Here is a 21,283-nt window from a genome sequence, read left to right as displayed (position 1 = left end):
AACATATTATAACAGGTCTATGATACATCCATTGACTTAAGAGCATTTAGGAATTTGATCTGTAATGTAGATCATCAAACTGGTTCCATTAAGATTATAACAAGATCCATAAAACGTAGGAATGCTTTTCCAAGACTTAATCCACCCAATATTTTTACAGGAACAAACCACTGGACATGATGTCATATCCACTGTTTGAAGAGACAGTGCTTTCATTAAAGCTTTAGGTACTGTCGTTAAGTTGGTATGGTCTAATGCAATGCTACCCAGTTGTTTATTGTTCAAAAACACATTTTCTGAGATCAGTGAGAGAGGATTATAGCCTAAGAAAAGGACTCCCAAGTTAAATAGACTGCTGCAGTCTCCATCTTGAATTTCCTGAATCTGGCTGTTTGTTATTGATAACTGGTGCTGGTGAGTCTCGTCCCACTAAATGGTAAATAATGCAGATATTTACTCAGATGTAGCGGAAAAGTGTCATCTCGAAGATAAACTATTGGTTCATCTCTAACTACTGTTCTTTCTCGATTTCAAAAATATTGATGGCAATGTAGTTAATCCGTTGTCTTGAAAAGTTATCGATGTTAAAAATGGAAATTCCCGAGTTATAGATTTAGTGATTGAGTTTGCCGATAATTTCTTATTTCCCCGGAAAATCATTGAAGACTTATTTTGACAATCATTTCTGGAAGATGGCAGTTTTGTTAGTCCAGTATTGTAGAGGTTTAAGAGCACCAAGTTATTTTTTAACGTAGAAAACGCGTCCTCTGGTAGCTCGGGATATTGTACATCGTATAAATCTAAAGAGAACATATTTATAAGAAAGATGATATTCTTTGGCCATTTCGTAATGGACTTAGAACCAAAACTAATTAACTGAAGATAGAAAGAAAGGTTTTTGATCACTGTTTCTGTTAACTCCACCATTAGATTTCCTTGAATAGACACAGTTGCCGAAGTTTTCCTATTGCGTTTGGAAGATCGGTCATACTGTTGTTTTCAAGATGGAGATAATTCAAGGAGTCTTCACTTCCCTGAAACGCATTCTCACCAATTGTGTGAATATCGTTGTTTTCCAAGGAGAGAAAGTTGACCACCACACTAGTAAAATAGTTATCAGGAATGACCTCGATCCCGTTGTCATCGAGATAAAATGTCCACTTGCCCTCAGACCTTTGAATAGGTGGCAGCTTAGAAAGGCGTTTGTTGCTACAGTGGACGATGTGTTGATTCCCGTTACACTCGCAGGGCAAGGACAGAGGACAGTCTTGTGGCGCATGCGTAGTCAATGTCAGAACGGTCTGTATACAGACAGTGGTAAACAGCAAAAATCTAGATTTTGGAACCTGAAAAGTTTTTACAATCTTTGGTATTCATTTAGTTTACAGGACAAAAAAATATTAACAAGTAACTTCTTTGCTAAAAAATGTACTTAACGAAACATTTTATAAAAATGCCCATCTATATATAAAATACATAAACAACATGTTTGCTAAATTCTTTTGCCAGTCGAAAAGCATTGCTTGGGAGTATTTCTTGAAAGAGGGTGTTGCAGTATCTATGCTATTTTTTCTAAAGGAGTTGCATATGAATTCGATGCAAGTCTTTTTTGCATGCAACGTTGTACACAAAGCAGTGTTGAATTTTATCTCAAAAGTTTGTACTCAATTTTATAAAACCACGAAATAAATTTGAAAATGGTTACACGCATTCACACCATATAGAAGGAGATTCTTCATTGTTGTGGAAAAACTGCGTCCTAGAAACAAATTTATCTTATTAATATCAACGTTTAGAGTCAGACAACTTCTGATTTTTGTTTCAAAGAGGATTATTTCTAAAATAATCTTACTTTTATACAAAAAAATATTAATACCTTTGAAATGTGAGAATGCTGCATTTAATCTCCCCACTATAAGTCATGTTTAGAATAGGCGAGTTGTTATGCAGTTATATAGAACAGGTTGTAACCAAGGTCGACTTTTTGGATTGGGCTCGAATCCTGGAACATTTGAAATTTTTATACATATTTCTGCCTTTACTGCACCACTTACGGCATCTTTCATTACTTAGTAGATTTATACAAAGGATAGGAGATCAAGTAACGAATAATATCCCAACTTTTGATAGCACGGTGTTCCAAGGGTTTGTGAGGAGCGGTGCAGATCAGAAACCATTGGCTAATGAAGATAAGCCCCTCTTTTTATGAAATAAACGAGTATGTTTTTTTTTAAAAATACATGTACAGGTTGCTAAAAGCAACAAATTAATTTAAAAAGTATGTGTCGGTGATGAAGCTATAGGTAAATACAGAAATTATGATTAATTATAAATTAATAATAAATTATAATTATGATTACATCTCTGGCGGATTTGAAGAGCCAGTCTAATAATTAGATTTATTCATGTACGTAGCTCCAAAAAATGATATTTTAAACACCGTAGACATTTGAAATCAAATTGATATATGTTAGCATCAAAATACAGAATATATTGTCATCTTCATAACTCTATTTATGAAAATCAAACGGTGGCTGCTGTGTACGATAGAAATGCGCATACAATGTATTGGAACATGCCCGCTATGTGAAGTAATGCGTCTATATTTAGATATGACTCTTCTTTCCTTTCCACGTTAGAGAACAATCCCGCTTTTTGAGACACCCTATTTACAATGTACTATCAATTCAGATAAAACAATGACCTCAAGTCGTAGCCCAATAACTTCATTCACTAAAATCCTGCATGCCATGCCCATGTAAATACATTTTTGGGGTAGATAAGAACAATTTTCACCAACAAGTTAATAGTTTTTAATCGATCTAACTTCGATCAACGGAAGTGAGGGTGTGTCGCATTAGAGATTCATGTATGGTCTAAATAGTTCTAGAATACTGTTATCTATGTAAATCTAACCCCAATATGATATTTAACGTTTTACATGTATATGCATCTATCTAATATGTTTGTTTTAACTTTGCAACTAAAAGCCCCAATCTAAGTCAATACATTTGAAACTGGTCTAAAACTGGAATTTTCACTCCAACATTCAAAATGTAAACAAAAGCTCTGTTTACATAGCAAAGAATGGTAAGCTCTGTAACTCGCGTATATCTGAACAAATGGCACTCAAATTTTAGCTGCCTATTAAAAATGCTATACTGAAGCATTTTAAACATCAAAATCGAAAAAATAATTTTTGACAAAATCGAGACCATGCCCAAAAACTCTATTTATGAAAATCAAACAGTGGCTGCTGTGTACGATAGAAATGCGCATACAATGTATGTGGATTACGCCTTCATACGGAACATTCTCGCTATGTGAATATGGTCGCCTAGGTAATGCGTCTATATTTAGATATGACTCTTCAAGCAACATGGATATTTAAAGGTTCTTTCCACGTTAGAGAACAATCCCGCTTTTTTGAGACACCCTATTTACAATGTACTATCACTACCAGATAAAACAATGACCTCAAGTAGTAGCCCAATAACTACATTCACTAGAATCCTGCATGCCACGTACATGTTAATTCATTTTTGGGTAGATCAGAACAAAAGCTTTGTTTACATAGCAAAGAATGGTAAACTCTGTAACTCGCATATAACTGAACAAATGACACTCACATTGTGGTTGCCTAATAAAAATGCCTTACTGAAACATTTTAAACATTAAAATCCAAAAAATAATTTTTGACAAAAATCGTGACCATGCCCCTTTAAACACTCTAGACAGTAGAAATCAAATTGATATGTGTTAACATCAAAAACTCTATTTATGAAAATTAAACGGTGGCTGCTGTGTACGATAGAAATGCGCACACAATGTGTGTGGATTTTGCCTACATACGGAACATTCTCGCTATGTGAATATGGTCGCCTAGGTAATGCGTCTATATTTAGATATGACTCTTCAAGCAACATGGAAATTTAAAGGTCCTTTCCACGTTAGAGTACAATCCCGCTTTTTTGAGACACCCCATTTACAATGTACTATCACTACCACATAGTAGTAGCTCAAGTAGAAGCCCAATAACTACATTCACTAGAATCCTGCATGCCATGCCCATGTAAATACATTTTTGGGATAGATTAGAACAATTTTCACCAACAAGTTAGTACATGTAGTTTTTAATCGATCTAACTTCGATCAACGAAAGTGAGGGTGTATCGCAAGAGAGAAATGTATTGTATAAATAGTTCTATGATACTGTTATCTATGTAAATCTAACCCCAATATGATATTTAACGTTTTACATGTATATGCATCTATCTTATATGTTTGTTTTAGCTTTGCAACTAAAAGCCCAAATCTAAGTCAATACATCTGAAACTGGTCTAAAACTGGAATTTTCACTCCAACATTCAAAATGTGAACAAAAGCTTTGTTTACATAGCAAAGAATGGAAAGCTCTGTAACACGCATATTACTGAACAAATGGCACTCAAATTTTAGCTGCCTATTAAAAATGCTATACTGAAGCATTTAAAACATTAAAATCCAAAAAATAATTTTTGACAAAAATCGGGACCATTCCCCTTTAAACACTCTAGGCAGAAGAAATCAAATTAATATATGTTAACATCAAAAACCCTTTTTATGAAAATTAAACGGTGGCTGCTGTGTACGATAGAATTGCGCATACAATGTTTTGGTTTAACATGCCCGCTATGTGAATATGGTCGCCTACGTAATGAGTCTATATCTATATTTAGATATGACTCTTCAAGCAACATGGACGTCAGAGAACAATCCCGCTTTTTTGAGACACCCCATTTACAATGTACTATCACTACCAAATAAAACAATGACCTCAAGTAGTAGCATGCCATGCCCATGTAAATACATTTTTGGGTAGATCAGAACAATTTTCACCAACAAATTAATAGTTTTTAATCGATCTAACTTTGATCAACGTAAGTGGGGGTGTATCGCAAGAGAGAAATGTATGGTCTAAATAGTTCTATGATATTTTACGTTTTACATGTATATGCATCTATCTTATATGTTTGTTTTTAACTTTGCAACTAAGGGCCCCAATCTAAGTCAATACATATGAAATCTACCTCTTTCCTGATATGACACGCAATGCGTATGTTAATCTATTTAAGTAAAATAGTTGTAAATTACATACATGGCTTCACAACACAAGACCGACAATTTTACTGCTTCAAACTAGAAGCATTAGTTAGAGAAAATATTTAGAACAATCTACTTGCGAAAAAATAAAAAAATCAACATAACCTTATTTATAATAAGATTGAATAAAATAAATTTGTGGAAGCAACCTACAATCTCAATGTATATTATAGAAATTTCAATAATAGACATTCATGAGAAAAAAAAATATTGTTAAATTGTATCACAGTTTTACAATGGACGATGTCTACTTTAGATATTCGATTTCCTTTACATTGCCTTTGAAATACTCGCACACAAACAGATTGTCATTCTTGTCCACACATACACTATGAGGATTCTTCAGATCACAGTTATCCTTAAAACAGAGAAACTGCCCATTTTGATCCAGAACGTGAATACAGTGGTTGTCAAAGTCTACTGTCATTATATGACTCTGACTGTATGTTGTGATACCAAGGGGTTTAAATCGTTCAAGCTTGGTAAGTGAGGAATGATCTGAGTTTGCCTTCCTAATTAACCACCACAATGCACCAGCCTTCATGTCAGCTACACAGATATTTATTTGTAACATTCCCGGAGTACAAAGGTTTACCTTCACCATCAAAAAATTGAATTGTTTGATTCTCTGTTGATCCGAAGTAATAGACAACTTTGGATTGAGTTTCATCATCACTGTACATGGTAACCAGGAGATCACCAGTAGAGGTGACACACATATTACTAGGCCTCCATCCCTACAATCTGATCAACTCTTCTTTTTGACCAATTTTTACTTTATTCACTGTCCTTGTCGTCGTGTCAGCGTACGGTATATTACCTTCACTGTCTACAGCTGTTTCCTGGTTTTGTCTGGATTGTCTGGTAAACTGAATCCTTCATGTTGGAACATTTAATACCGTTGGTGATCAGTCCACTCATAAATATACTGTCTTCATTTACACAGATAATACTGCATTGATACCAAGTCTCTTTTGTGGCAATGAGTTTCGGTTCATCTAGTTGTTCTCTGACTGAAGTGATGGGTTGATTAAGTGACAAGGCATTTTTTCTGTAGCAGTAGATAATGGGGTATTCTGTCCAAACAAACTATACAGCTTCTCACGGTCTATTGGTTTTGGAATGAATGTTTGTTATCTATGTAACCTTCACTTTGGGTTGAACCTTGCTGAACTCTCTGATTTTCGAGATGTACTCAGTGGTAGGAAATACTTCGGTGGATCTCTCTTTTGCCCTTATGGCCAGTAAGGTTTGTTTTATGAAAGATTGTATCTGTTTGATTTCATCAAAATGTTTCTGTAAAATATCTTTGTATTTTACTATTATCTCGCTGATTTCAGTTTTTATTTTGTTGATGACGATGTCGATTTCTCTGTGTCAGTGCTCTCCTTGTTTGGACATTGTTATTAGAAGATTCTTATATCCTCGATCAAGGTTGGAAAGCTGATTTTTCAAGTATTGTGCAATTTCTTCACACTAAGGGGAAATATGATTTTCCAGCAATTGTGTGCTTTTTTAATAATTTCTTTAATTGTTTTGTAAACTTCTTTAACTTCTACAAAGGTATGCCCATTGTGCTGTTGTTAAGAGGCTATGCAGGAAGAACAAAAAAGATATTGTTGCAACCATTGCACTGAAATTTGTTTTGATGTATTCCACATTTTGGATAAATGAGTGTTGATCTTCGTTCATGGAAATGTACAATTTTATGTTTGTCATATCCATCTGAGATGTGATATACTACACAGGACTTACAGAGGTTGACATGACAATAGTCACATTAGCTTTGTACTATGGCAGTTTCACAAAGGTCACATGGAGACACATCCTAGGCACTAATATGAGGATCCATAATTCTTTATAAAAGATTAAAGACTTTTAAAATAATTTGCCAATAAACTATAAACAATTTGTTAGATCTTATACTAACAGTTATATAGACATTTGAAAATCGGTTTTTGTATTCATTTGTTCCATAAACTTTATTTGAACTAAAAGTAAAAATGAAAACCCCGCCACCCCTCTCAGGTTTTTTTTATTTTTCAAAACAGTCGTTGATGAAAATCATTAAACGATCTTCAAAACTGCTGTCCCACTTGATAATAATTAAATAAAGAACAAATTAATTTGATTGCATATCATGATTTTTACATTTGAGTTATAATCTTAAAAATGTATATATTTGAACAAGAAAATGCTTCCTTCAGGATATGAAGGTAGCGACATTGCAAAAAAATACATTCCCCGCTAACGCGATTCTCCGAAATTTAGCCCGATTTTCAAACTGAAATTTAAAAAAAAAGTTTTTTCAACAACGTAAAATACTGCTACGGGGATTCTGACACCAGGTAACGCTATATTTTACTCATCGGAAGATGTCATAAAAGTGGAAGCAAGCCAACGGACAACATTTGAGTTCAGCGGTCATTAAAAAAAACAATGACTTCCAACAGACCCCAATAAAATTCTTTATATTACCTAATTTTTTTTCAGATATGAGCAAATATTCCCGGATTAAAGAAACTAAACCCTGTTATGTTAATATTATATTTAATGAAATATTTATAGGAAATCATTCTGTTTTTCCTATAACACTAAGAGTCTTTACAAGCTTAAGCTTTCATTTTTCGTTAGAAACACATGCAATTGCCCATGTATTACAGTCCTTTTTTAAGGACCGCAATTTGTTCCTTCATATGCCTACTTGTAACGTCGATCTTTAATACCCATGTCCACAAATTCTATTGTGTTCATTGAATGTATCAGAACGAATTTAATTCCTACAGTGGTTTTTAAAACTTAATAAATTATTTCAATAAAAAACAATTCAAGCTAATAACTCTAAACAGGATGTAACATTATTATACACTCTTCGTTTAAATGATCAAAATCCCAGTAGGTTTTTTTATAATATAATTTGTTGTATGAAAAGGGACCGCTTACATACATGTATGTCTAGGGATATCATCCTTTCCTATATAATGTTATACTTTTAACGTTGTATTTCTCAACACTCAACCAAACATAAATAATTCATAGTATAAAAAAACACAGTGCGTTCTCTACGATGAGAAAATAATATCATTAATAAAATTACCCAAAAAGAGCCTTCGAATGGGGCTTTTAATCTTACAAATGTGAAGCTATTACCTAAATTTTCACTTGATATTCTATATTATACAAAATAATAACAGAACTATCTGGTCAAATCTTTAGAAATGCGAATTGCATAAAAAAATCATAATGGTCATCCACTACATACTTCTAATGTTCTTAACTTAACTAGAACGTATCATAGTACAAACGTGATGCCACAAATCATCAGGATTGTTTTGGAAATAAGACAAATTGACAGTTTGTACCGCCCACCATACGTATTTTAAGTCTTTTGGCATCCTTTCGAGAGCAATGTTGTTTTTAATAAGAATGATGAGGGAACCTTCCCGATAAGTGTTAAAGGCATGGGTGACCGTCATCTGCACTACATACGACTCCCAACCACACGCCAGAAACTCCTCGGTGATCACAAAGACCACTTTTCGACTGTCGTCAATGCATCGTAACAGTTCGTCTGCTTTTGAAATTCCAGGAACAAAATCTTTGTCTGGAAAGCTTACATGTATTCCTTGTTTTGTTAACTCGTTGTAAAGAATATTGACAACCCAAGCATAGTCTTCATCGGAAAACGATAAAAACACGTCAAACTGGTAGTTTTCCTTGGGCTCATATTGCATTATTCCTCTCCATCTATTACGAAATTTCAAGATGACGTAATCAATGTGCACGCGGTATCTTTTCACTAAAGCAGCCAGAACAATCGCGATGACTGTCAAAGCTAATGTTAAAGATGTATAAATCAACCATTCCTTTGACTGACAGTTCAGTTCGAACGTTCTAAAAGTTTTGTCTTGAACAAATTTAGATAAAAATTTGTTGTTTTCTAAACATTTTATATTTTGCCAATCTCCAAAACGTTTCCGGTTATTCTTCATCCATGTGAGTGACGCAAGTTTTGAACATGAGCAACTTAGAGGATTTCCTTCTAAGAATAACGATACGTTACCCTGCCTTAATAAGACGTCAATATCCGAGGGCCCAAATGACTCTATTTTGTTGTGGCGTATGAATAGTTTTGTCAGGCTCTGCAAGTGTTTAACCACTAAAGGAATTTTAATCAAAAAATTGTTGTCAAGATTTAACGATGACATTGACTTGTGCTGGTCTTTGAAAAGAAAATTTGGTAAACTAACCAACTGATTCACACTCAAGTCTAAATTTTGGAGGTTTGTGAGGTTTCTAAATAAAGATTGATGGTCAGATTGTCCATCCAATGGAAGGTTGGCATTGGATGCTATCATTGTTGACAGATTTGTGGAAAATTCAAAAAAGGACGGGGAAATCTTGCTACAATCATTTCCTGACATATTGATGATTCTTAATTTTGGCGTTTGGAGCGGTTTCAGATGTTCACATGGCCAATTTGTATGTGGAACGTATAGTTCTTCTAATCCCAGTGCAATCAGATTGATTTTAAAAATTGGAATTTTTATGGTATGAATGAAGTTTTCTGAATAATCAAAAACTTTGAGATGGTTTGATACTCTTAGTTCATAATTTGAAGTCGAATCTGCAAAAGGAAAGAAACCCGTTGCAGGATAAACCCTTTTTTGTTTTGCACCTTCCTTTCCTCTGCCATTGTTTTCTACAAGTAACGTCTGCAGTTTAGGATAAACAACTAAAATATGCAGAATAACGCCTAAGTCTATGTGTGATAAATGATTCTCACCAATATAAAGCGTTTTTATACATTGTGCAAGCATTGACTTAAACGGATCTACCAGGAAATTGGAAATTCGGTTCCCTGACAAGTCAAGTGTTTGCATACATATGTTGAATAAATACTCAGAATTCCATTTGTCAAAAACAATATCAACGACAAAGGATTTTCTGGTATTGCTCTGAAGATTGAGATATTCCAACGTCTTGTTTTGGAGACATTTGAGAGACCTTAACACTGGGATTAAATCACAGAATCCTCCAAAATCGACTGCAACCCCTTTAAGAAAGGGAAAAGAACAAAATATTTCCTCGCTGATATTACAAAACACTTTAAAATTAAAGTTCATGTTAAGATAAACAATTGGCGATTCGGAGAGTCCGGTAAACGTAGAATTCGTCAAATAAAAGGATGAATGTGTTGGGTGAAACTGAATGTTGCCCAACTGTTTTAATTTTTGAAACGGCTCGTCAAACTGAAATCTGTAAAAGACATCGACCGAAAGATTTTGTAACGCAGAAAGGTAAGATATCGCCACATCTGGATATCCATCGATGTCAAATTTATTTCCGTGGATGAAAAGATATCTTAGATGGCCAAGACCAACAAAAGCTTCCGTTGATATCAAAGATTTGCGAAGTCCACAATTTGATAAGTCTAAGACACAAATGTTTTTAAACTGTGCGAAACTCCCATTTTGTAATGATTGCAATTTGTTATTTTGCAAATGTATCGCCGTGACTCTATGTGATAACCAAATTGGAACATGGCCAAAAGTATCTTTGGATATATCACTGAATGAATTCCATGATAAATCCATGACTAAAGTGGTGAATTTGGTTGTCGGAAAGTGGCGTGGAATGCTACTCAAATTAAGGCCACTGCAATTCCAAAGAAGTCCTGTATTTCCACAATTATCTACATACTTTGACGTTTTGCAAAGGATCTCTGGATCTGAACCTTATGGCAATGAGAAAAAAGACAAAGTCGTGAATGAAAAAGGTTTGTTTTTAAGACAACATACAGGAAAACATAATGCCAAGTATGAAATGCATCGTATAATGGAATTTGTCCTAGTCTTAATGATAAAAAAAACCTGCTGCCTTTTTACTTACTATATACAGTAGGTAAAGGTAATAAAAAGTCAGTAAGATATATACGGCATTTGAAATACCAATGTGAGTCGACAAAATGACGTACTGAGTTATTTTATAATGTAACAAGTCCAATGTTTTAATCTTGAAATTAAATTTGATTATCATGAACAAACTTTGTTACATTGTACATTTCTTAAAAGAAAAAAATCTTTTTTAAAATTATATATCATAAATTATAAATTTTATTCTTTATTTCTGAAGAAAGTGTACTGCATTATTGGTGTCAAGTGACTCATGAAAATTTCATTTTTTAAATATAGAGGTTCCTTTTAATTTTTGTCAATGTTAAGTCTTATAAGCAACATTCACGCAAATTAAAATATAGGATTAGTAGATACCTTTTTGGAGGTGTTCTTAAATATGTTAAGAAAATAAATAAATCTTTATAACATTAAATATATCGCTGTGTTTGAGGGGGTTTTTTTATTTCGCTTTAATTGATTTGTCAAGGTTCACATATGTTTAAACCCTCTTCCTCTTTGGTAGTTTTTTTTTACCTGTATGGTAGAGCTGGATTTATTTTATTGTTGGAAAGATCCAAGAAGTTGCGATTGTCCTAAACTATATTCAATGTTTACCAGTCCTCCCAATATTGAATCGAATAATTACCTAGTAGTTGGATAGTTGGATATACTAAGTAGTTACAATTTAAATGAGACGTGAATCTTGCATTTCGAATTATTACTAATTAAAAAATGTACAATTTACATGCACATAAAGATTATAGACTATAATAATTTGTTTGGTGTTAAGTAGTAATAAAATAACTGCCCTAGAATACGTTAGCATCTTATAACATGCTTAAAGGACATGATGAGACTTGCTAAAAAAAAAATTAAATCTTAAACATGTTTTTTTGTTAAAAAAGATACCTGGTAATCATTTTCTATCAAAATATCTTTACATTAAAAGAAAAATTTCTAGTGAAAAATACAACAAACAAAAACTCACAATTTCCCGTTGAAAACAGGCTTACACAAATACAGCAAACCACACGAAAGATGAAGTCAACAATCGCCATTTTATCCTCATGCAATTGTTTTTTAGAATATAACCAAAGGTGTTTACTTCCTTCACAAGGTAGATACCCCTATATATTGGAAAAAGTTTAATAGAGAGTGCATTTAAAGTTAAAGTCATGTTCAGTTAACCATGACACGGCTTTGATTTCCATTCAGTGGATATACAAGATGAAATTTAGTTGCTTGAAATTATAATAACCGATCAAGCGTTTTACTGGTAGATACACATTGTTAAAGGTTTAAACATTTGTAGATTGCAGGTCATTAGACATTTCTGCTTACAGTTAGTTCACCAAACTATGATTTGCACCCTTTTCTATCAGAACACTAAATCTTATACAATAACCCCCCCCCCCCCCCCCCGCCGCAAAAAATTATCATTATAAAAAAAAATTGATTTTATAATAGCATTTGGGATGTTAAAAAGCTTTTGAAATTTAAAAAAGAAGAAAGGATCTGCAAATAAAGCAAAGATATTTTGTGAAAAGTTTTTAGATTGAGAATTTGGGATTGGGTTAGTGGCATTCATGTTTGTTTGGTCATTTAAGATAAACCAGGATCAGATCAGGCTGAAACATGACAGGCTTATATTACTGAATCATTTAGGGAATAAGATATCATTCTTTGAGCATTATGATTCTTAACAAATGAATGACATAACCATGCAGTTTTAAAAGGTCAATTTAAAATAAAGATCGTCTTAAATATGTTGATTTTTTCATCGAATATTTACAAGAAAGCTTCTTGATATAAATAGTGTAATTTCTGCATATAGTCTACCGGTAATCCCATGTGTGACCCAAGTGATCTTTATAGAACTAATTTAAAAAGATACGCTATAACGCTGGAATTTTTTTGCAAATGCGCGCTCGTTTCACATTTGCGCACGAACGACCAAAATATAAGCATTTTGTTTCCAAATTTTATGACGCAGGATGTACCTGTGAATAAAAAGGTGCTCATAAAATCATTGCAGAAGAATTCACATACAGATTGGCCAGAGTATATGTAATCTTAAGCTTTATCTGCTTGCAACAATTAAACGGGTTAACAAAAGACAAAAAGTGTTAAACTTATTGAAATAATTTCAAATCACTCTGATGAAAAAGTTCACATTTAAAGTAAAAGTGAAAACTACCATACGAGCGTCGCAGATGACAAGCGTTTGGCTACAAGCAATCATCTTGCAGATGAGATGACATTCAATTGTCTGCAAGCAGACATCTCGCAAACAAAATAAGGGCTTTTTTCTTAATTGCCCATTTTTTTAAGTTAAAAAGCCCTGTTTAAATGCATGCAATTACAAAGTGTGAACCACTTCCACAAATTGTGTTTATTTCATATTGTGTGTAATAAATAGGGAAGCTCTGGGCATCATTGTATTTGATTTGTTTCCAAACATGTGTACTTCCCTATTTATGTTTTGACTTAGGAAGTTAGCATATTTTTCTTGTGTAAATTTGTTTATAGTTCCTATTTCAAGTAAATTTTTAAAGAACTCGATAGGACACTCTTTTTCGTTCATAATTTGTACTTTGACGTGATTTATATTATTTCCATTTTCAATTGCTTTTAGACTTAACACAAAACAGTTTTGTGTGTGTGTATATGTTTTCTTTTAATATCTTCCATGTTTTCCATTAATTTTATCAGTTTAAATTCACCTGAACGAAAGGTTCGTGTGATATTTTCTGATTGCCTGTTGTCCGTCGTCCGTCTGTCTGTCCTTCCGTTAACTTTCACATTTTTTACTTCTTCTCTAGAACCACTGGACCAAATTTAACCAATCCTTGTACAACGAATCCTCGAGTAGAGGGTATTCTAAATTTTTAAAATAAAGGGCAAAACCTTTTTAAAAGGGGATAATTGCGAAACAGTAAAAATAGGGGGATCAAAAGATCTTCTCAAGAACCAATGCAACAGAAATGCCAATATTTGCACTAAAGCTTGTATAAATAGTTATAATTACCAAATTTTAAACTTGGGACTCTCATACTAATACTCCGACCTTAAGAGGTGTTCGAAGAGTAACATAGACATATACGAGGAAATTGTTTAAAAAATGAAATAGAATAATACAAGAATCTGTTCAGGTGAGCGATGTGGCTTAGGGCCTTTTCTTTTGCTTTTCTCATGTTCTCATGCTTTAACACATGTGTAACACATTGTATATATATAGAAGCAATTACATGTATATATCAATATATAAAAGTGTATCTAAACTGACTATGATTACATAAGTTTGCACATGCACATTTTATTGATGCGGCAGAAAATATTTTGTGTTTATTAAATTAACATTGTTTTCAAGTGATTTAATTGGCACAGAATTAATAGAGTGCTACTGTAACTGTTCTCTGAAAACCCTTGTCCAGATCATATACGTTCTTTTTCCTGGGCCCACTGGGGATCCTACTCCACCCATAGAGAGTGCCTTTAGTTAAAAGGGTCACACGGTGTGTATTGACCTTTAAGTTATGTAGCCCAAGTCGAACGGTCGAGGTCATTACACATCTCTTTAAAATCCGGTTGATGGCCATAATTCCTTTTTATTGACATAATTTTGCTGTGATTAAACAAAACAATGTTTAATTTGTAAGTTAGGGTTTTGCAACGAGCATTCATTATTTGATATGAGCAATTATTCATTGAAGGAGCATGCCTTCTCAGTTCTTTGGTTTGGACTGCGAGGATCACTGCGCATGTGCCCCGGAGATCTGTAATTTATTCCTTGGTTGTTCTGCACGATACAGAAACGATACAGACATTGGTAAGTGTCTTCAGATTAAATAAATTTCACACAAAAAGCAAAACAGGTCCATCTCTTACATCGCTGGAAAATCCAAATTAATGAAATTCACTTAGTCGAGTTACGTAAATTATGCATTGGAACCCTCTTGGGAAAAAATTCCAATGATATTATCCCTTAGAATTCGACCCCCCCCCCCCCTTCATTAATAAACCAATGATATTATCCCTTGGACCCCCTCCCCTCCATTATTTTTTTTGGAACCACAGATGCACATGCATGCATGACTGTACCCCAAACAACTAGTTGTCATGTTGTAAGTTTTGTATTTATTGGCCGTGGTTTCCGACGATGCCATTGGCTTTGATTTTTTTGGAAATTGGTTCTCTTCTCCGTCTTGAAGTGAAATCTGTATGTATAAACATTTTCAACTTTATCGTGGTCATTTCCTATGGATCAGCAAAGCTATTTTAAATGAAATGACGTAAAATAAAAAGCTCTTAATAATTATTTCAGATTATCCGTGGAAAACTAAAGGTTACACTATTGAGCCCAAATATCCTATTAGTGCATCAAAAAGGATCGACGACAATTATAATGGCTTTTTTATTGTGTTTGGAATACTGTGTACTTATAGTTTCATTACTACATTCATGTAAGTATGTATATATATATATATATATATATATATATATATATATATATATATATATATATATATATATATATATATATATATATATATATATATATATATATATATATATAATTGCTTGCCAATTAAAATTTTTAACAGTACTCTTAATTGAGTTTGATTCATTTCCGCTCTTGGCCGATCCCTACAGCAGAGCTGATAAACATGTGTATTATTTTATGGCAAAACGTTACAAGATTATAATGTATATATGTAAATGTCGAATCGATTTGATTGAATATCACCATAGCTCCGCGGATAGAATAGAGGGTTTGTGAACCGCAGACCTCTTTTTTTTTGCTGAAGGCTTTTGTTATCTACCGAACTAAACCGTAAAAAAATCATTTTCCTCCAAAGTGCTACTTTTTCTATATACTTCTTAATCATTATACATGTATAAGTTAACAGTTGATAACTTTTTATTTTTCATTGTTCATTTTTTTTTTTCATTTATAGAATAATTGTTATGAGGATTAGAAGAAAACAGATTAATATTGTGTATCGTGTTGGCATTCCCCCCACTGATGCACATTCCCCCTCGGAAGATTTCGGAGCAAACCAGGATTCCAGGCAAAACACCCTTGTCCATGATGCATTTCGCGAGACATTTTCATGAAAAAGATAACTTAATCAAGATTGTAGTACGATAAGCACATTGTTGTACAATCATATGTAAATATTCACTGATTGTGTATGTTAATTTTCACTGAAGAACTGACACTTGTTTTAATCAAACTTTTTTGCATTTTCGCCTTGTCCACATGTATCGCCAACATATGTATCGTGGTATTTTTGTGATTTATTTCAAATTATTTTGGTAAATAAACCATGTAAACACTTCACTTTATTTCAATAACTTAAAATTCTAAATAGATTGAGAAAAACAAAATAGAAGTGCGTATACGAACTACGAAAATAAACAGCACGAGTTAGCAATTTTCGATTTGGCGCCAAATTGAGAAAGTGAAAGTAACTTGATGTGTATGACGAACTTGTTGAGTGTTGTCTGTTGACTTCTGTGGCAATTAAGGTATAGAGCGATTTATATGCATGTTCTGAACTGTTTTTTGCAACAAGAGTAGTGAAACCACAGCTTATGGTACTAGTTTTAGTGGTTTTTCAAATAAAAGATAACGAGTTTTTTTTTTAAACACGTTGTTTGAATTTCGACTGGCTGACGGTCTTATACAGTTATGAGTAATGTACTGTCATATGCCTTTAATCGGTATCATTAGTAGGGATTTGAAGTCAATGTAGAGTTTTTGCTATATTGAATCAGAATCATTGAGAACAATCGTCCATTCACCAGAAATCAGAAATACCACATAGACTATAGTCTGTCCCAAGATATTTATGCAGCAAATTTGGACGATTTTTAATAAAAAATATACTTACCTGTGAAAGAAGTGCAATTGAAATAGTTGAAAAGGATATTTTCCACGATAATTTCATTGACACATTATCATCTTTCACTTGGAAAAATTCACAGGAACGAAAACAGATTTCTTACAGAGATTTATTATGGGGAATGTTTACATCTTTTCTCCTTTCGGAATACAATCAGAATACATGTACATCACACAATTTTTCAACGTTATCATCCGGGCTTGCTGCAGTACAAAATCTCTGTAGACATCACTTTTTTAGCATTGTATTGAAACATGATAAGCTAACAGGGGCGTTTTGACTGAGAAATCTTGGAAATTTTTTCATACTTTTGAATAAACATCGTTTGAATCCTGAGGTATTTATAAATATCAAGCAATTAAGCCAAATGTGAATCCAGGATATATTGGGCCAGAGTATATACTCTGTCCCGAGTTTTTCCTTCCACCACTTTTTGCTTAATATTTCGATAGCTATACGTTCATCCACCGATATGATGTCCAGATTCCCTGTTTTGAAACGCCCCCTCTACCGCTTCAGGTTTCAATACACATCCAAAAATAGAAAGTCTACAGGGATTTTGCATTGCATCAGCCATTAATAAGCCCAGATGATAATGTTGAAAAATTGCACAAGGTGTCCCGAGTACTTCCGAATGGAGAAAAGATGTAAACATTTCCCATAATATATCTCCGTAAGAAATTTCCCGGCTATGATAAGGCTGCCCGATTAATTTCACAGCAATATGTAGAAAGTCACTTGTCTGTACTTCATAAGATATGACGTCATAGTTAACTTTGACGTCACGATCTGCATTCCTTTCGATCGTTCTTAGAGAATGTATCGTAATGTAATAAGTGATATTCATTGTGCATAATATAAAACCGCTTCATTCCTTTACAAAGACACTGTTATAAATACTAGTGATACTAAATTCAATATCACCGATATGGAGTATTAAAAAAATCAACAGTTTTAAAGCTTCGTTATAGGTAAGTAACTATTCATAAACTAATGGTTTTGAGACTCCCTCTGATACGTGTAATCTAATGAATGGTGATATGTATATGCATATAAAAACCGGCTTGGTGCAAGTGAAAGATAAAAACAATCTTGGTAAATTTTAAGTGAAATCGGGAGAGAAAATAAGTACCAGGGTGAATCTTGCAGGGGGAAACCTACCGATTGACCCGGTTTTGTGTAAATCGAGCCTAAAAGGTAAAAATGTGCCTAATTTCGATGGCGGTGCGAAATGTTTTGACAATATTTCAAATAAACGAAATATTTATATGAACCCCCAGCAAGAACTGCAAAATACATTACTTATCAAAGGATTTTTCATAAAAATATTTTTGATTTAATGACATCATTCACTTGCGCCGATGCAATTTTTATAGATTATTTACCGTGTTAGAATACACCCGTCACGTGCTTAAGAAAAATATATGACGTCACAAAAATACATCAAATATAGTGTTTGATGTCAGTGTTAATTTATGTAATTAAAGTTTAAAGAAACTCGCTCGGTTAAAGTATTTTTCGATGATTAAAATAGTATAATTTTTCGATATATATTTAGCTTCGGACAGCCTTAACATAGCCGCGTTGTTTTTGTTCCTGACAGTGTGAACTTTTATAAGTGAAAAATGATAATTGTTCAATGAAGATATCTTGGACATATACCCTTTTATCGATTTCAACTGTATTTCTTTCACGTGTGTGTGTATTGTTATTAAAAATCATCAAAAAGTGATGGAAGCAATAACTTGGGACAGACTATAGTATGGGTGAATGCTTTAATTTGGCTTCATTTCAACCGATATGAATTGTTCTGTGTTTTGAGTTGACATTGAATATCCAGTCATGGTTCTTAAATTCATTAAGAGAAGTCAGCTAGTAGATGATGGTATAAAGCTTCAAATACAATCTAGACTGTCTTATGTCAACATACAATGTCCTAAACATTCCAAAAGAAGAAAAGTCGCATAAAATAGGGAGTCACTTGTAGTCTGTCCCAAGATATACATTGGTTCATGCAGCCCATTTGGACAAAATTAAAATACACATACATGTACCTGTGAAGGAAGTGCAATTGGAATTGATGAAAGGGAAAAATTCCAAGATAACTTCATTGACACATTTTCACTCAGCAACAGGAGCGAAAACAGATCTAGGGAGATTTAAAGTGGGAAATGCTGACATCATTTCTCCATTCAGAAGTCACTTGGAGTACCTAGCACAGTTTTTCAATGTTATCATCCTGGTCTGTGCAAAATCCCGTAAAACATATTTTTTTAGCCATGTATTGATACCTGATAGGCTAGAAGAGGCATTTCGAAGGAGAAATCTTGGAAATTTTTCATACTTTTGAATGAGCAGATTTGAATCCTGAGGTATTTATACATTTTGAGTAATAAAGCAAAATGTGAATCTAGGATATCTTTGGACAGAGTATTATTTACATGTACTCATTTAATACTCTAGCTGTCAAAGTCGAAGACTGTATAACTCAGGATCAAAGAAAATGTGGGCGGATGGGTTGTTCTTCACATGTTAATAAAAAACTGCTCTTTACAAAAGTACGCACATTCTTTGGAAATATTTGATGTCAAAACTTTTTTAATTTAGACAAATTTTATGGAATTTATCTCTCAACTTTTGTTAGTCTGCTTTCTCGTAATTAAAGAGCCTTGCTATTTAACCTCAAAAAGTTACGGGTAAGTACCAGTATGTAATGTGCACATGCTGATCAAGACTCGCCATATGCAACTTTGCCTGCTTTTCATTACGTAGTTGTAGGGGTATATAAAAGAATTTCAAAGAAAGCTAATGCTACATCATCAGAAGTAAAATGACTAGAGAATTTTTTGGGGGGAGGGGGTATCAAATTTCACATAAACTACAGAAAACAAATCAATTTACAATAAAGCTATTTAACAAAACATAGCACTTTAAGAATCAACTAAATTGGAGAATTAGAGCTTAATTACCAATTGGCTATGAATGAACTTTGTCCTTCGTCAGTCTAGAGAATATAGATTTTTTAAAAATGTTAGTTGCTCGGTTACAGGGATGCATGCTTCTAACTTTTTCTCGCATTACATATAACCGGTTTGAGATAAGTTTGTCCAGTGTGAGACAGCAGTGTGAGATTTTTCTGTCTTACACTGTGTATTAATACAGCGCTTTTAAAAAATGTAAATAAACGTCTGCTGTTGGAAATTGCAAAACTATGGATTGAGACTATTCATTAAGTAATTGTTTTGCTAAATTAATTAAAATTTACCATATTTTTATTGAAAAAGCTGTCCTATGCTCTCATTTTGACTTGCACTATTTGAAGCACGCGGAAGGATATTAGGCCGAAAGTAATCTTTTGAATGTCATAACAGAAAGTTGTCAGACATCATTTTTTAATGTAAAATAATGCAAGAAAAATAATCATTCATTATGAACTCGTGTGGGATAGTAAAATTCTACCTCGAGGCAAAGATTCGCGATCTTAGACTCGGTAAAGCCTCGTCCTAGACCATGAATCTTGTCCCCTCGGTGAAATTTCACTATCCCACATGAGTATATAATGAATGATTCTATTAATCTGACAGAGGACACAAGAAGGCTTTAGAACGATCAAAATTCCAAGTCTTGTAAAATTGCTTTTACACTTGGATCATTTCTAATTATTTCAATTTATTTGGGTATAAACATGTAACATACTACATGTACCACGCACTGGTATGTAACATCTTTTCAGAATCACTGACCATGCTGCTCAACATGAAGTGACATCATGTTCACAGCTTTTTCAAAGTTACTGAGCTTTTTCTTGAATGAAGAGGAAGACACTCAAGAGGCTGATGTGGACTCAGAAAAATCTCAGCAAGAAAGAGGTAATGATAAAGAGCCAATTTTATATAAACAATTATATATCTGCATCTGGGGTTAATACAGTTGTCCATTTAATGTTTAATAAGCATCATCTTTCATTTTTTGGGTGTATTGTTTGGGGATGATTCAAAATTATTTATCTGATGTTACTGGCTCCTGTTGTTATAGCCATACCCTATTTCTCCAATGTAATACATGCTTTATAAAAGTTTACTCTCTGGGCATTTCATATTACATGTACCAATTAATACAATTTGATTCAGTAAGTCACTTGTGTTTATAATTTCTATTATGTAGTAATAAAAGGAAATTAGTTTTGTGTACTATATGTAGCATAAAGCCTTAATGATCAAAATTACTATTTTCAAATCTTAGAAGTGGGTTAGTTGGACTGGTTTTTAAGAATCATCTGATTACCTACACAATTCTATTGTGCATTGCATAGGAGATGAGAAAAAATTACTGTAG

At 33.3% G+C, this 21,283-nt stretch overlaps 2 protein-coding genes and 1 long non-coding RNA gene across 4 annotated transcripts in view; 1 reads left to right on the top strand and 2 right to left on the bottom strand.

The window, feature by feature from the left end:
* LOC105339967 (tripartite motif-containing protein 3-like) overlaps window positions 1-21,283 on the bottom strand; it is a 314,106-nt gene that overhangs the window by 157,174 nt on the left and 135,649 nt on the right. The gene's annotated exons all lie outside the window — the stretch shown is intronic.
* LOC105336717 (uncharacterized) lies at window positions 8,247-12,161 on the bottom strand. Its single transcript, XR_010713027.1, has 2 exons — window positions 12,028-12,161; window positions 8,247-10,879 (listed from the first exon to the last, which is right to left on the bottom strand). It is a non-coding gene; the product is annotated as an uncharacterized lncRNA (long non-coding RNA).
* LOC105345309 (RNA helicase Mov10l1) overlaps window positions 13,516-21,283 on the top strand; it is a 29,236-nt gene continuing 21,468 nt past the window's right edge. Inside the window, exons 1-3 of one of the 2 annotated variants that reach the window (XM_066081769.1) lie at window positions 13,516-13,580; window positions 14,753-14,868; window positions 20,682-20,817. In XM_066081769.1, the coding sequence (XP_065937841.1) occupies window positions 20,718-20,817 (100 nt within the window). In that variant the 5' untranslated portion in view covers window positions 13,516-13,580; window positions 14,753-14,868; window positions 20,682-20,717. Of the gene's footprint in view, window positions 13,581-14,752; window positions 14,869-16,465; window positions 16,572-20,681; window positions 20,818-21,283 lie in introns of those variants that run through there. The other variant, XM_066081768.1, reaches the window with a different exon arrangement.

Source organism: Magallana gigas, chromosome 4 (assembly GCF_963853765.1).
Source record: "Magallana gigas chromosome 4, xbMagGiga1.1, whole genome shotgun sequence".
NCBI classification, from domain to species: domain Eukaryota; kingdom Metazoa; phylum Mollusca; class Bivalvia; order Ostreida; family Ostreidae; genus Magallana; species Magallana gigas.
The sequence above is the reverse complement of the archived record's forward strand: the minus strand, read 5'-3'. Positions and strand labels throughout refer to the sequence as shown.